The sequence below is a fragment of the Vigna radiata genome, unplaced genomic scaffold (genome assembly GCF_000741045.1).
Source record: "Vigna radiata var. radiata cultivar VC1973A unplaced genomic scaffold, Vradiata_ver6 scaffold_43, whole genome shotgun sequence".
Taxonomy (NCBI): Eukaryota; Viridiplantae; Streptophyta; class Magnoliopsida; order Fabales; family Fabaceae; genus Vigna; species Vigna radiata.
The window spans coordinates 622,565-638,000 of record NW_014542924.1 but is presented as its reverse complement, the minus strand read 5'-3'; the positions used below and the strand labels follow the sequence as shown (position 1 = coordinate 638,000).

General features: G+C 31.1%; 1 protein-coding gene across 1 annotated transcript; it reads left to right on the top strand.

Moving 5' to 3' along the window:
• The first annotated feature begins 264 nt into the window (after nucleotides 1-264).
• Nucleotides 265-5,625, top strand: LOC106752754 (probable inactive receptor kinase At5g10020). The gene is made up of 3 exons (XM_014634505.2): nucleotides 265-1,432; nucleotides 2,351-3,955; nucleotides 4,809-5,625. The coding sequence occupies exons 1-3, from the start codon at nucleotides 484-486 to the stop codon at nucleotides 5,384-5,386; spliced, it is 3,132 nt and encodes a 1,043-aa protein (XP_014489991.1). The 5' UTR covers nucleotides 265-483; the 3' UTR covers nucleotides 5,387-5,625.
• The last annotated feature ends 9,811 nt before the right edge of the window (nucleotides 5,626-15,436 follow it).

Below are 15,436 nucleotides of genomic sequence, written 5' to 3'. Positions count from 1 at the left end.
AACAAATTATTAAGAGGAGACAGACGGTGACGGCGTTAGTTGCATGTGGAAGCACCAGGCATACATAGACGGAGAAACGGAACAGGAAGAGAAGAGAGGACGAAGAGGTTGTCCTTTACAGACTGTAGTTACTCGGTCGCCCCCACCAACCAACACTCTCCACCTGACCCCTCCCATTCTTTCTTTTTTTTTTTTAATTAATTTATTTAAAATTATAAAAATATCTAATAATAATTAAAAGAAAAACCAAACCCTACTCCTGCTACTACACTACACTACACTTTCTCTCTGCTCTTCTTCCTGCATCATCTATCATCCAATCTTAATGTTTTTGATGTTAACTTCCTACCCCTAGGGTTCCTCTCTCTCTCTCTCTCTCTCTCTCTCTCTCTCCATCTTTCTTTTTCTCTCTGTAGATGAATAATTAAGGTGTCTCTGTCTCTCTTTCTCTTTCTCTTTCTGCTTCCATCCACATTCACTCCGATGAATTCCCCACCCAACCTCTTCATCTCGTTTCTTCTTCTTCTTCTTCTCTTCTTCACTGTCTTCTCCACTTCTTCCTCCGCCTCACTCCCGGAGCTTCGATCTCTCATGGAATTCAAGAAGGGGATAACTAAAGATCCGCACAACCTTCTTGACTCCTGGGCTCCGGCGGCGGTCGCCGAGTCCACGGCTGCCTGTCCTTCTACTTGGCAGGGCGTTCTTTGCGACGAGGAGTCCGGCAACGTCACTGGAATCGTCCTCGACCGCCTCCACCTCGGCGGGGAGCTCAAGTTCCACACTCTCCTCGACCTCAAGATGCTCAGAAACCTCTCCCTCTCCGGCAACGATTTCACTGGAAGGTTGCCTCCTTCCCTGGGCTCGCTCTCCTCTCTCCAGCATTTGGATCTTTCGCAGAACAAGTTCTACGGCCCCATCCCCGCTCGGATCAACGACCTTTGGGGTCTTAATTACCTCAATTTGTCCAACAACCAGTTCAAGGGCGGCTTCCCCAGTGGCCTCTCCAACCTTCAGCAGCTCCGAGTCCTCGATTTGCATGCCAACGCTCTCTGGGCGGAAATTGGGGACGTCCTCTCTACTCTACGGAATGTGGAGCGCGTTGATTTGAGTCTTAACCAGTTCTTTGGTGGACTTTCCCTCACTGTGGAGAATATTTCTGGATTGGCCAACACGGTACATTTTCTTAACCTCAGTTACAACAACTTGAACGGTCACTTCTTTAAGAACTCCACCATTGGTCTGTTTCGCAACCTGCAAGTTTTGGACTTGAGTAACAATTCCATCACCGGTGAGCTTCCTTCTTTTGGCTCATTACCTGCACTTCGCGTTCTTAGGCTTCCCAGGAACCAACTGTTTGGGTCCGTGCCCGAGGAGTTGTTGCAAACTTCAGTGCCACTGGTAGAATTGGATCTTAGCGTCAACGGGTTTACCGGTAACAAAATCTCTTTCAAGTTGTTGTGGAGGCAGAATTGTCACTGTTTAACCACTATTTAAAGCTCTGGTTATTGGAATTAGATTCTTGAATTTGTTTTTTTGTTATATTCCGTCCTCTTGCTGCTTGAACCTATATGGGAAACTGGTAAGATGAAAGTTGCGCGGGCGTGCATTTGATTGGTTGTTTGTGTGCATGCACATGCAGTGTTGTAATGTTAGATGTAGGAAAGGTGCATGCGCTAGAACCGGAGACCCGGAGACCTTTTTATTTATCCTAGAATTTCTGTAGCCAAAGCGGCCACTGGCTGTTAGTGGAATGGGAGAGTTCATGAGTTCTGTTTTGCATGTGCTTGAATGGAAACCATGATGCATGAAGCTAAAATCAGTATGTGCTAGTTAGTAGGGCGAGAGAAGGGATGTCCGGTAAGAGATGGGTGCAGAGAGAGAGAAGACGAAATAAAAGGAATGGTTCTTAACTCAAATACGTTTCATAAAAGAAACATTGTTTATGGATGGTTATCTCCAGTAAGGAACAGTTAGTTTGACTTCTCTGCATCTAATGATACCTGGTGTTTGACTCATTTTTTTTATCACATTTTCTAGTGCAGTGATGACTTATGGTTGTAGAATTCGCGTGCTATATTTTCTCTCTCTATGAATTTATAGTGTTTACTCTTGGCTTTTGCAGGTGACTCTATTCAACTGACTATATCTTTTAAAGCTTCTGTTTTTTCATTTTGCAATTGAATTTACTTATTTCAAGTGTATACCAATTTGGTTCGGGCAATTTTGGTTGAGTATCTTTTAATTAATTAAGTAAATGATAATTTATCATGGTTTATGAAGAATTTGAGAGAAATAAGATGGTAAACTCAGTATTCTGTTAATTAATTTGCGTTTCTTTTCTTGTGTACAGGCTCAATAGCTGCAATCAACTCTACAAGTTTAAGTATTTTGAATCTTTCATCCAATAGTTTGTCAGGATCGTTGCCAACTTCTTTGACCAGATGTACGGTCATTGACATTAGCAGAAATATGCTATCTGGTGACATTTCTGTTATACAGAACTGGGAAGCCCCACTGGAGGTTATTAATCTGAGTTCAAACAAGCTGTCAGGATCCTTGCCCCCTACTTTAGGAACCTATTCAAAATTGTTTACAGTTGATTTAAGTTTAAATGAGCTCAAGGGATCCATTCCACGAGGTTTAGTTACTTCATCATCAGTGACACGACTGAATCTTTCTGGAAATCAGCTCACAGGGCAACTTCTGCTTCAAGGTTCAGGAGCCAGTGAGTTACTCCTTATGCCTCCTTATCAACCAATGGAATATCTTGATGTATCTAATAACTCCTTAGAAGGCGCCTTGCCTTCTGAAATAGATAGGATGAGTGTCCTCAAACTGCTGAATTTGGCTAGGAATGAGTTTTCCGGACCGCTGCCAAGTGAATTGAACAAACTTCTTTATTTGGAGTACCTTGATTTGTCTAACAACAAATTTTCTGGAAATATTCCTGATAAGCTTTCATCCAACTTAGTTGTATTTAATGTGTCCAATAATGATCTATCTGGTCGAGTTCCAGAAAATTTGCGACAGTTCTCTCCTTCATCCTTTCGCCCTGGAAATGGAAAGTTAATGTTACCAAATGATTCTCCTGAGACTTCTTCGGTGCCTGATAACATTCCAGATAAGGGTAGACGTCATAGTTCAAAGGGTAATATCAGGATAGCAATTATTCTTGCCTCTGTAGGTGCTGCTATTATGATTGCTTTTGTTTTATTGGCATATCATCGAACACAACTAAAAGAATTTCATGGAAGAAGTGAGTTCACTGGTCAAAATACTAGAAGAGATGTCAAGTTAGGAGGACTTTCGAGGCCTTCCCTCTTCAAGTTCAATACAAATGTTCAACCCCCAACAACCTCATTGAGCTTTTCGAATGACCACCTTCTGACTTCCAATTCGAGGTCACTCTCTGGTGGACAGTCAGAGTTTATAACTGAAATTTCTGAGCATGGCTTAACGCAGGGAATGGTGGCTACTAGTTCAGCATCTGTAAATCCTAATTTGATGGATAACCCTCCCACTTCATCTGGAAGGAAGTCTTCTCCTGGTTCCCCATTGTCATCCTCACCACGTTTCATAGAGGCTTGTGAAAAGCCAGTGATGTTGGATGTTTACTCACCAGATCGGTTGGCTGGGGAATTGTTTTTCCTGGACTCTTCCCTGGCATTCACTGCAGAGGAATTATCTAGAGCACCAGCTGAAGTTCTTGGCAGAAGTAGCCATGGCACTTTATATAAAGCAACTTTGGACAGTGGTCATATGTTGACTGTAAAATGGTTACGGGTGGGATTGGTAAAACATAAAAAGGAATTTGCTAGAGAAGTTAAAAGGATTGGTTCTATGAGGCATCCAAACATTGTCCCATTACGAGCATACTATTGGGGGCCTAGGGAACAAGAAAGGCTCCTTTTAGCTGACTATATACATGGGGACAATTTGGCCCTTCATCTCTATGGTAATAGTTTGCTTTTCCGTCAACATATCTAAATTCCATCCCATACATTTTGAATTTTGTGCCTTTTTCATGGGTATTTTTCTTTGCTTGCTTTTGTGATGTCCTATCCTATGGTCTTTCATTGTGCTATACTTATTATTTATGAACGTTTTCCGATTAGAAATTAGAAGTACCTTCTGGACAGAACTTGGGTGTAGTACCTTAGGTTCTTTTAGTGTTCTGTTTTTTTTAAAAGGTTGACACTACTTATTGGCATTGATTGTCTTGGTGAAGCTTTAGTTTTAGTTAGAGAACATCAAGACTCAATAGCACCTAAGACGTAGAACTCAGGTTTTGTTGTTTCCTTATACCTAAGCATCCAATGAAGAAATATTTCTTCAACTTGTTTACAAGAATCATAGTGTGGATTTTGTGGCCTCGACTTTCATTGCCTCTTCATGCTGCTCTGGGTGTAGATAACATATAGCTTGTTCAAATTGGACCTGCTATAACGTCTTGTTTCTTTTTTCATTTGAAATAAAAAAATGTTAAACAGCATGATGCCGCCTTCAATCTTATCTGTCATTTGTCAATTTTCACCTGCCTTCTCAATAGCTGGCAGACAAAGGGTCATCTCAGATAGTGGTTTGTAACTCATGCCGCTTGTACAGGCTCCATGTCTATTTCTAGGTGTATTGTAGAGTTTTTCATGGCTCCATGGCTATATTTTTGTCATGGTATCTTTGAGGTACCGCTTGTCAGACAGTTAGCATAAAACATATTGAAAGCTCTCGAATTCTCTGCTCAGGATTTTTTTGACACGATATGAACTTTTTGTTAGCTGAATGTAATATCAATGTATCTGTTTGCACAGAAAGCACACCCAGAAGGTACTCCCCGTTATCATTCAGCCAGAGAATAAAAGTTGCTGTTGATGTTGCACGATGTCTTCTATACCTTCATGACCGAGGACTTCCCCATGGAAATCTGAAGCCCACGAATATAGTTTTGGCAAGCCCTGATTTCAGTGCTCGTCTTACTGACTATGGTCTGCACCGGCTGATGACTCCGGCTGGAATTGCAGAGCAGATACTGAACCTTGGAGCACTTGGATACCGTGCTCCGGAACTTGCTGCTGCATCAAAACCCGTTCCTTCGTTTAAGGCCGATGTGTATGCTCTTGGTGTTATCCTAATGGAATTGTTGACAAGAAAAAGTGCAGGTGACATAATATCGGGGCAGTCAGGTGCTGTTGATCTTACAGATTGGGTTAGGCTGTGTGAGCGAGAAGGAAGGGTAATGGACTGTATCGACAGAGACATTGCAGGTGGGGAAGAATCCTCCAAAGAGATGGATGAACTGCTTGCAATATCTCTCAGGTGTATTCTCCCTGTAAATGAGAGGCCTAACATCAGACAAGTTTTTGACGATCTGTGTTCAATATCCGTTTGAAATTTTTGTACATGCGTCTGGGAATTAGTTTTTTATTTTTGGTTCCTCGACCCATTGTTGTTATTTTCTCATTCTTTGTATCCATCTTGTCTCTCCTCTTAATTGGTTTCTTGCCTTATTTTGGGCTCATCATTATATTCTTTTCTCCTATTTTTCTCTTTTATTAGAAAAACAAAACAGTATTTCTTGTAAAGCGACAATCATTGATTAATCGACAGTGTTTGTGTTTTGATTTGAAACGGATTTGTCTCAATTCTTTTCTCCTTACTTCCAGTGTGTACTCTACTTTTTTGGATCTTTTCTTTTATGTTTTCTCGTTGAAATCTTCGAAAAGTAAATATTCCTTGTTAAATTCTCATCGATTGGATAATGGTGAACCAGCCGTTTCCTGACCAAACGGCCTAACAGATAAGTTTTGTCTTTATTTATTTGATCATAAGAATCATAGCATGTGCGGTTAGTTATGTAAAGTCTTCGCTGACAATTTCAGGAATTGATTTTTCAACATTGCGCATGTTTTCTTTAGACCATAATTTACGCATATTACAGCCAATCATGCTTAATTCAAATATTGATGTCTGAATGTGTATTCAATTTTTCTAACAATCATTGATTAAAAACGGTAGTCAAAATAGACTACTATTAGTATTTGGTCTTAATTTAGTAGACTACCTTCTATATATTTTATTTAGTAGATTCATGACTATTGGAATTAACAAATTGGAAATAAGATTTTATGCTAATTTTTTGCCAGTTATTTGCTGTATAAAACATACAATATTGCTGAAAAGAAGTGGAATTATGCATGCAGTCATATTTCACAGTTTCACTCTTTCTAGTTTCTTTTTTTTTTTTTTTTTTTTTTAATATTTTCAAATGCAAAACTACCTATAGACTTTGGATCTTTGGGAAGCCGTAGATGTGTTAATAATGCCTTTTGAAGAAATTATTAGATTGCTTGTGTTTCTCTTATATTTCTCATATTAAGAGAAAAACTTAGAACATTTTTAGGCTATAGCTTAATTTCAAAGGCGTAATGTTCTGTCATGGAACCTGTTGGATATGAATAGGCTGTGACTAACCATAGGTATGAAAGAGGAGCTCAAATTGATTCAATGAAATCATGGGAGTTGGTAGACAGACTTATCATAAAAAAGCCATTGGAGTTAACTGAACCAAGTTTAATCATCATGGCTTTTGTCACCTTTGTTTTTCCTTTTTACAATTCTTTACAATAAAAACAATTTCTCCACTCTCTTCTATTTTCCTACTTCAACTTCAATAATAAATATTCAAAATGAAAATTTGCATTATAGATTCTACAATTTTAAATCTATAGGTCATATAATCTGAAATATAAATTATATTTTCGATTGACTATTCAAATTTACATTACAAATTATTCCATTCAAAATATAATATTGTATTACGAATGCTATAATATGAAATTTAGATTACAGACTATCTTTTAAATTTGTATTATGAATTATATAATTTTAAATGTGATTTTTCATTATGGATTATACAATTGGAATGTAATTTGCCTTGTAAATTATCTTGAAAATATGCATTAAATCTTGAATATAATTTTGCATTAGAAATTATACAATATGAAATATCTAACAATTGTACAACCTAAAACTATAATTATAGGGAAGCAAAGCATGGGAGTGCAGGAAGAAATTCCCCATATCTATTTGTTTGAGACTTTTTTAGACCACACCACTAGGACAACATTTCTTTTGGGCCAAAAATATGAAATAGTCAATTTGTTGTGAGTTCTTTTTACTATTTTAGTCATATCGATGTGTTGTGATTTTAGTTAAAGCACTTTTTCTTAATATTTTAAATCGTTTCCACTATTTAAGATAAACTAAAAATGAACAAATTCTTAATTTCTTTAGTTCTTAAAAAACGATTTATAAATTGAGTGGTCCATGTTAATCCATAATCCTAATAAATACGACTTTTCTCACATTTTATTACTTTTGGTATACTTGCATCTATTTTAACACTTTTATGTTTTCAAATTAAAAAAAAAAAAGTATGCATCTCTCCTTCTATATTTTCTTAAAGTATATTGTTTTTTTTCTTTATAAAAAAGGTTATGCATACTTCTTTGATGTTAGTATATATTACAATATGTCGTAAGTATGTTAATGGTGATAAACACAAGCAAATAATTAATCTCTTAAATATAATTTTTTATAGTTTCTGTATTGTACGACTTTTCTATTAGTCTAATTCGGACGATTTAACTAGTTGGCAATATCTCATAAACGGTTGGTCAGATAATGTACATCTAATGGTTGAACTTAAAATATAATTATGATTGATGATTAATTTAAGTCAAAACATGATCATCATCAGTTGGGTCGATGTTAATTCAAATTCAGTTCTGAAATCTATAAATACATATCTGAAATAGTATGGTAGGTTGGTAACATTTAATACACAATTATTATTAAGACTGTCAAATTTTTGTTCATTTTAGTATCAATGTATATTTTACAGATAACGAAGTAAAAAATGAAAAATAACTAAGACAAGGAGTTAAAACTTTAAACCCATACCCTAAACCTCATAGTCCGAAACAACTTTAAAAATTAGCTTTAAAGTATGAAAGGAAGACAGTTTTAAACTCAAGTATATTGAAAATTGGAATTTATCCGGAAATGATGATGAAAAAAAAAATCAATTGTTTGTTTTCAAATTTAAAAGAAATTATTGATTTTACAATCCCATTCCTTTCAACTTATATTATGGAGTATAAATCTGTGAACCAACCAAGTTATATCAAAGGATCAATGCCATTTTTGTTCAATATTACTAAACCAAAACAAAAGAGATATGAAAATGTAATAGTTTTGAGTTAGGGTGTCATAACAACATTCATAGGTACACTTGTTATTTTCGTCAATGTTGTTTTGATTGTTTGTTTGCTGTGGTTTTTGTCATTCAACATTGTTATTTTAGTAGGTTTTATGTTTTTGAATCGTGATTTTTTCACACGGGGTGATTAAGGCCTTTTTAGTGGTGTTCAAAATATACCCCACAATGTTTTAATTAAATCCAAATCGATTTAATTGGATAAAATTAGTCTATATGTTTATAATCCAGTTTAAATTTGAATTTGAATTAGTTTACATTTGTATCCATTTAATTTGGATAAAACTATCATTAAAACTAAGACTATTGTATTTGATAGGTTTAGTTGTTATATATATTGTTTTTGTTAAATAATAATTAAAATATTTTTTAAGATTAAATTATTAAATTTGGAAAATGAGTGACTAATAAGAGGATGGTTAAAGAGCCAATGATTTTAATTGGAACTTTTTCCTTTTTTTCTTATGTATTGTTTTTTTCTTACTTCTTAATTATTTTTGTTTAAACATTTTTCTGATTTTTTCGTCTGGTGATATATATATATATATATATATATATATATATATATGCCTACTTTGAATAAGACTTATTGACTTTTTAGGCTACTTGCCTGGTTAAGCTTTTTAGCTTGTTTATAATTCTTTTTATAAGTCAAACTCCTTAAGTTTTCCTAGACGAGAAAATAAGAAAAAAAAATCAAATTAAATAATTCATTTGTTTCTTTTTAAGTTAGAACCAACCACAACACCAAAACTATTCGCTTTTGCGATTGCATTTCAGTTACGTTCCAATTTTGTAAAGGATAAAATTAATTAATCAACGTTAAAAAAAAATATACAAATTAATAAAATAATAATACATAATCTATTATTAAAAAAATATTAATAATGTCATAGTCCAATAAAAATTTTAAATAACATTTCCGCATATCTACTAAAAAAAGTCTTTTAATCGTATCATCTCATCCCGTGCTTTACTACCCACACACACCTATTTCTTGTTTTCATTTTGGGTTTTACTGAGGCACTCCAAGCATTTTATTACTGCACCCCCACTTCTTTTAATTAATTTTTGCGCTTTTTCTGACTACACGCCATGTTTTCATACAACCTTATTTTTAGTTTTTTTTTTTTTTTTTTTTTTTTTTTAATTTTTAATTTGGGTTTCTCTTTTACTCTTTATAATACTTATTTAATTATTCATACACTTAATTATTCGTACATTTATTTTATTGTTTTTTTCTTTTTAATATTTATATGGTCATTCGCAACGTCTTATATAGCGAATTAAAAGTATGAATATTTGTATAATTATATGATATAAACACTCAAATAATTCTTTTTCAGAACTACATAAATTTTGATTTTCCATTGTAAGTAAAAATATATAAATATATAGGAATGATGATTAAATTTCGTCAAGTCTCTTTTTAAAAAGTGTTTTTTTTTTCTTAATTTTTTAGGAAAAAAATGAGTATTTAAAAAAAGTACATTGTTTTGCATGTTTAATTAAAGTTATGGAGTTGTAAGTACTAATACATTCTTATTCCAAAATTCAAAATTTAGATTTCACGTATCACACTTTTTTCTTATGGTTTTTTTGTTGTTTCTCAAAATAAGCTATGGTGACAATTTTAAATCTTTATTTATTTATTTTTTTAAATTTTAATTTTTGAATTTTTGTCCCATTATGATTTCAGTTGTGACAAAAATGAAAGTTTCTGTTTTGGTCTTTGAACATGTTATAGTAAAAGCTACTGGTAAATCTTTCGTTAATCGACTTTTCTTTAAAATCTTTTGGTGAATCTATCGATAATTGAATATTTTGAATATTTGTTAATAAATATATTGGTAATTGATTCTTTTTGAAAACTATTCTTTAAATCCATCAATAATTCATTTTTTTGCAAAATTCATTGATAATTGTATTTTTTAAATCTATTTGTGAATTTGTCGATAATTTCATTGGTAAATTCATTGATAATTCTATCGATAAATTTATCAATAAAATAAGTGTTATTGTTATAAATTAATCAGAAGTGAATGAAAAATAGAAAATAAAAAGGAAAAATGAGAAAAGAAAAAAAAGAAAGAAGAGGTGACGACAATAGCCATATAAGTGATGGCAAGAGCCATGGACACAATAATGATAATAGTGAAAATGGTGATGGCTACTGATGTAGGAGTAGGAAGAAAGGGAGCATGAAGAGTTGATGATAGTGACAGTGAAAGTGATGACAACAACAATATCAACAATAGTGAAGATAGAGGAAAAAAATTATCAGTAATTACTAACAAATTTTCTTATGTGGATAAAATTTATTAACAAATATTTTATTAGCATAGTTTTGGTTGTTGGTAATTTTCATTTACTGAAAAATTTTGATAATTTCCAACAAATTTTATCTATTAGCAATTCTGTATTTTAAATGGTATAAAAACCGTTAATTTATACAATAAATAATTTGTTTGTTGAACTTAATTTATCATTTGTTATATTAATGAAAGTAATAAGTTACGTCATTTTTTATATTGTCAGGCATTTCACCCATTTTTTTATATTGTAGATAAATTAAAATAGACATAAATTAATGTAAATTTATTATAAGAAGATCTTTAAATAACAACGAATTTTAAATATAACAAATAATTAGCTACTATAAAGACTAATTTAGATATTAATCTATAAACTAAAAAATATCAATCTATAAAATTGTTTTTATTATGGATAAAAAATTATAATTGATTTGTGAATTAGACTTAAATTGATCTCTAACATTAGCTATCAATCAAAAGAATTAATATTTAAATTGGTCTCTAACTAATTTGTGGCCAATTTAAACACTAATTTCTTTGGTAGCCAAAACATTGGTAATTAATATTAAAGATCAATTTAAAATCTAATTTATAATCTAATTTTAAATATTAATAACTTTTAGTTTATAAACTAATATTTAAAGTAGTTATTATAATGATCAATTATTTTTAGTCTCTAAAATTAATTTAAGATTTTTTTTTTGTAATGGTAGTAATTGATGAATTGAATTTGAAAAACAAAAGAAACTATATTACAATATCAACCCTTATGTTAAACAATTCTTTTAAATGATAAACAAAATCACTAAAAAAAATAGGAAAACACAATAGTTTTATCAACCGTATGCCTAGTACTGAGCAAATTTAAAGAATAGAAGTACACTAATTTTTTTTTTCAAGCCATTTTTATGAGTTCGCACAAGTATATTAATTCTTTCATCTTCTATAGGAAATAATCATCAATGTTGTAAAACTAGGACCACTCCTTTTCTTAGTTAGAAAATTAAAGGAAAAGCTTAATCAATGATCATCACTAATTGAACAGCATGAACATGAATTGTTATACCATTAAATATATGTATAACTTTGTATAATAAATATAATAATATACAATTAAGTTTTGTAAACTATTTACCAAAATATGTCTTGGTGGTATATGTTCAATTCTCCTTTTTAAATTTTAGTAAAACCAATGTAAATTTGGGATAAAATTTACAATGGTTCATAAGATAACCCCTAACCTTGTTTTATATTGAAGGAAAAAGCTTATATATATATATATATATATATATATATATATATATATATATATATATATATATATATATATATATATATATATATATATATATATTACAAATAAGGGTTGACATTTCGATATAGTTTCTTTTGTTTTTCATCTTCATAAATTTAAACAAATAATTGAATTTTGGATTATATTACTTTAGTAAAACTCTCTCATCATCGTTTTTTTTTTCTTTTATACCATTATGGGATAAGAATTGAATCTAAAACTTTATAGATTTCATCTAATTTTCATCACCAAATTGATTTTACAACTTACACTAGTACAAAAATATTATTTAACTTTTGTAAACCATTTATCAAAATGACGTGATAGAGAATTATCTTCTAAAACATATATGTGAAAAACTTGAGGATGAACATTTGTAATTCAAAGAATTTATGACAAAATCCATGATTAAAACATTTTTCATTGAATTTTATAATGTTCCATGAAGGAAGAAATTTAAAGAACATGAAAATCATGAGCATAATTGAAAAATAATTTAGGAAATTAAATAATTTTTAATCATATTTTAATTTTACAACATGTTAAACTTGTTGGGCGAGCCCATTTATGTTCTGTGGGTGAGCGGTCCTCATTAGACAAAAAATCTGCATCTGTAATTTTTATTTTATGTTATTTTTATGTGTTTTGTGTTTTGGGTTTTATTTTAGGGTTAAATATGTTTTTAGTCCCTATATTTTGGGGCGATTTTTGTTTTAGTCACTCTTTCAAACTAAGGTACAATTTAGTCCTTCAACTTTAGAAAACTCTGGTTTTAGTCCTTTTTACCAATTTTTTTTAATTTTATTTGCTATTTCAAGCACGTTTCATTATATCATTTAGATTGTTTACACTATTTGACATATTTTTGCTTCAATGTTAACTACGAAACGCGTTTGAAACAGTAAATAAAGTTAAAAATATTTGGTAAAAAGGACTAAAACCAGAGTTTTCTAAAGTTGAAGGACTAAATTGTACCTTAGTTTGAAAGATGGACTAAAACCAAAATCGCCCCAAAGTATAGGGACTAAAAACATATTTAACCCTTTATTTTATGATTTTAAGGTTTTCTTAAACTTATGTGCCTATATATAGAGGTACCAAAAGCTAATGAAAACACTTTTTAGTCATAATATATGCATTTGCATTTTTTTAGAGAGGATTCTCTTGGTTATTGGATTAAAACTCTGATTTGTATCAAAGATTAACATTTTGTGGCAAATCTTTACTTGATTTATCAATCTGCAAGATTGTGGCATCCCTATCTCTGTCTTATTTCGCATTCTTCTCTAATTTACTTTTTTAAGGATTAAAATTCAACCTAGACAAGATCATATCATTTGGTATCTAGAGGAATGTTCTGGTTTGAATATCTCTTTTATCTTAATTTTCTATCATATTAAAAAAACACAATATTTTTTCCAATTTCATTGTGTTTTTAATTTTTTGTATTTTTTGTGTTCTTCTTTTAATTTATGTTTTTGTACATTTGATCATTGAAATTATTTGTTTTTTCTTTCTGTTAACTGTAGTCTTAATTAACTGTTTACCTTGATCTTGTATGAGTTTTGGTGTTTGAAGGGTCATCTTTGTTTGTGTGTTGAACTGCAAAATTAAAAAAAAAAAGGTGAATCCAAGTAAAAAAAAACAAATATTTATTGAGAAAAAAAGAATAAGTAAGGATCCAAGAGTAAAAACAAAATTTATAAAATTAAACACAAATTATTATGTTGCACTATCGCTTACGATTTTTAATTTATTAAATTATATATAGTCTTTTTTTAGAGTCTCCGCATTGTCTCATTTAAATCTTTTTGGTAGTCCTATAATTTTTTAATTTTATTATTTTGAGTCTTTTAAAAATTCCTTGAAGTTTTGTCTAGAATTTTCTATTTTCTTTGACCTTTTGAGTCAATATTTAGATTATGTAAAAATTTTCACATTGTTTGTTCACTCTTTGTGTAAGCTACTGAAGTTCTTTGTTAAGCACTAAAAGGAATTTGAGTGGTAAAAGGCAAGAGAGAACATTCAAGAAAAAGCCTATAAGTGTGATACATGAGTGAAATTTAAGTGAAACACTTAGATGAGTGTGATGATTTAAATATATATATATATATATATATATATATATATATATATATATTTATTTATTTTCATACTTTTTGTAGCATTTACCAACATTGAATGATGCAACATGTTTCAACATAGACATCTTTATTGAAGTTGTGCGTTCATGAGACTTTGGTGGAAAATATCAATGTCTTGGAGTTCAAAATTTAAAGTTGAATGACAAAGTTTTAGTATTAAAAGGAAACACAAGTAGTACAAAAATATTTTTCCAAGGGTTAAATCAAGTGCTATAAGATGTTCCAAATGTGAAGGCTATGAGCGTGAAACTCATCAATGTCCTAATTGGAATGCAAGTCCCATGACTACAAATGAAAACCTCAAGAATTACATTCTATATTTGAAAAAGGAGGAAGAAAGGACTTTGCAAAAATTAGATGCGTTAAAAAAAGACAAGAACATAATCTTAAAAGAGTACAAGAGAAAGAAACACTTATAAAAATCGAAGAATGAGAAACTAGAGGAAAAAATAAAAGAGAGAGAGGGAGAAGAAATAGAAAAGGGAGAAAAATAAGAGAAACAAAAGAGTGTGAACGAGGATAAATAAAATAAAGAAAAAGAAGAGAAAGAAAAAAGAATGAGAGAGGAGAAAGAAAACAGAGAAAGAGAGGAGAAAGAAAAGAAAGAGAGAGAAGAGAAAGAAAAAAAAGAGAGAAAAAGAAGAGAAAAAGAAGAGAACATCCTGATTTGTCATTAAAACAAAATACTAAATGACCCTTTTTTGTTTTGTTGCCTAGGGAAGATTCTTTTATAAATGAACCATGACATCAACAATGGAAAGAAGACAAGATGACATACAAGGAAGACAAAAGCTTAGAACTCAAAGAACATGTGTTTGATAATCTATTGGCTTGTTTGTCAATTCATTTGGATATTCAAAGCCATTCTTTTAGTATGAAAACAAGCTTAGAATTAGATGCACATGAGTTAACTTGTTTGACCATCTCTAAGCAACTTACGGATAATCAAAGTTATACTTATAGTTTGATTGTTTACTTGGAAATATTCTTTTGGTCTTCTTTGAGCATTGCATCTTTAATTTAAAATTGTTTGATAAACCCTAAATCCTAAAATAATTTGAGGACAAATTCTCTCCAAGAACGAGAGCATGATAGATGACTATCTCTTGAAACATATATGTGAAGAACTTGAGTAAGAACATTCGTAATTCAAAGGATCTATAACAAAGTCCACGAAATACGTCTTATTGAATCTTATAATGTTCTATGAAGGAAGGAATTTAAAGAACATGAAGATAATGAGCACAATTGTAGAATAATTTATGAAATTAAATAATTTGTAATTTTACTTTAATTTTACAAAATGTTAAATTCGCTGGACGATCCAAGTTGTGTTCGTTGGGTGAGAGAGCTTCGTTAGGCAAAAGGTCTGCATATGTAATTTTTATTTTTTATTATTTTTATGTGT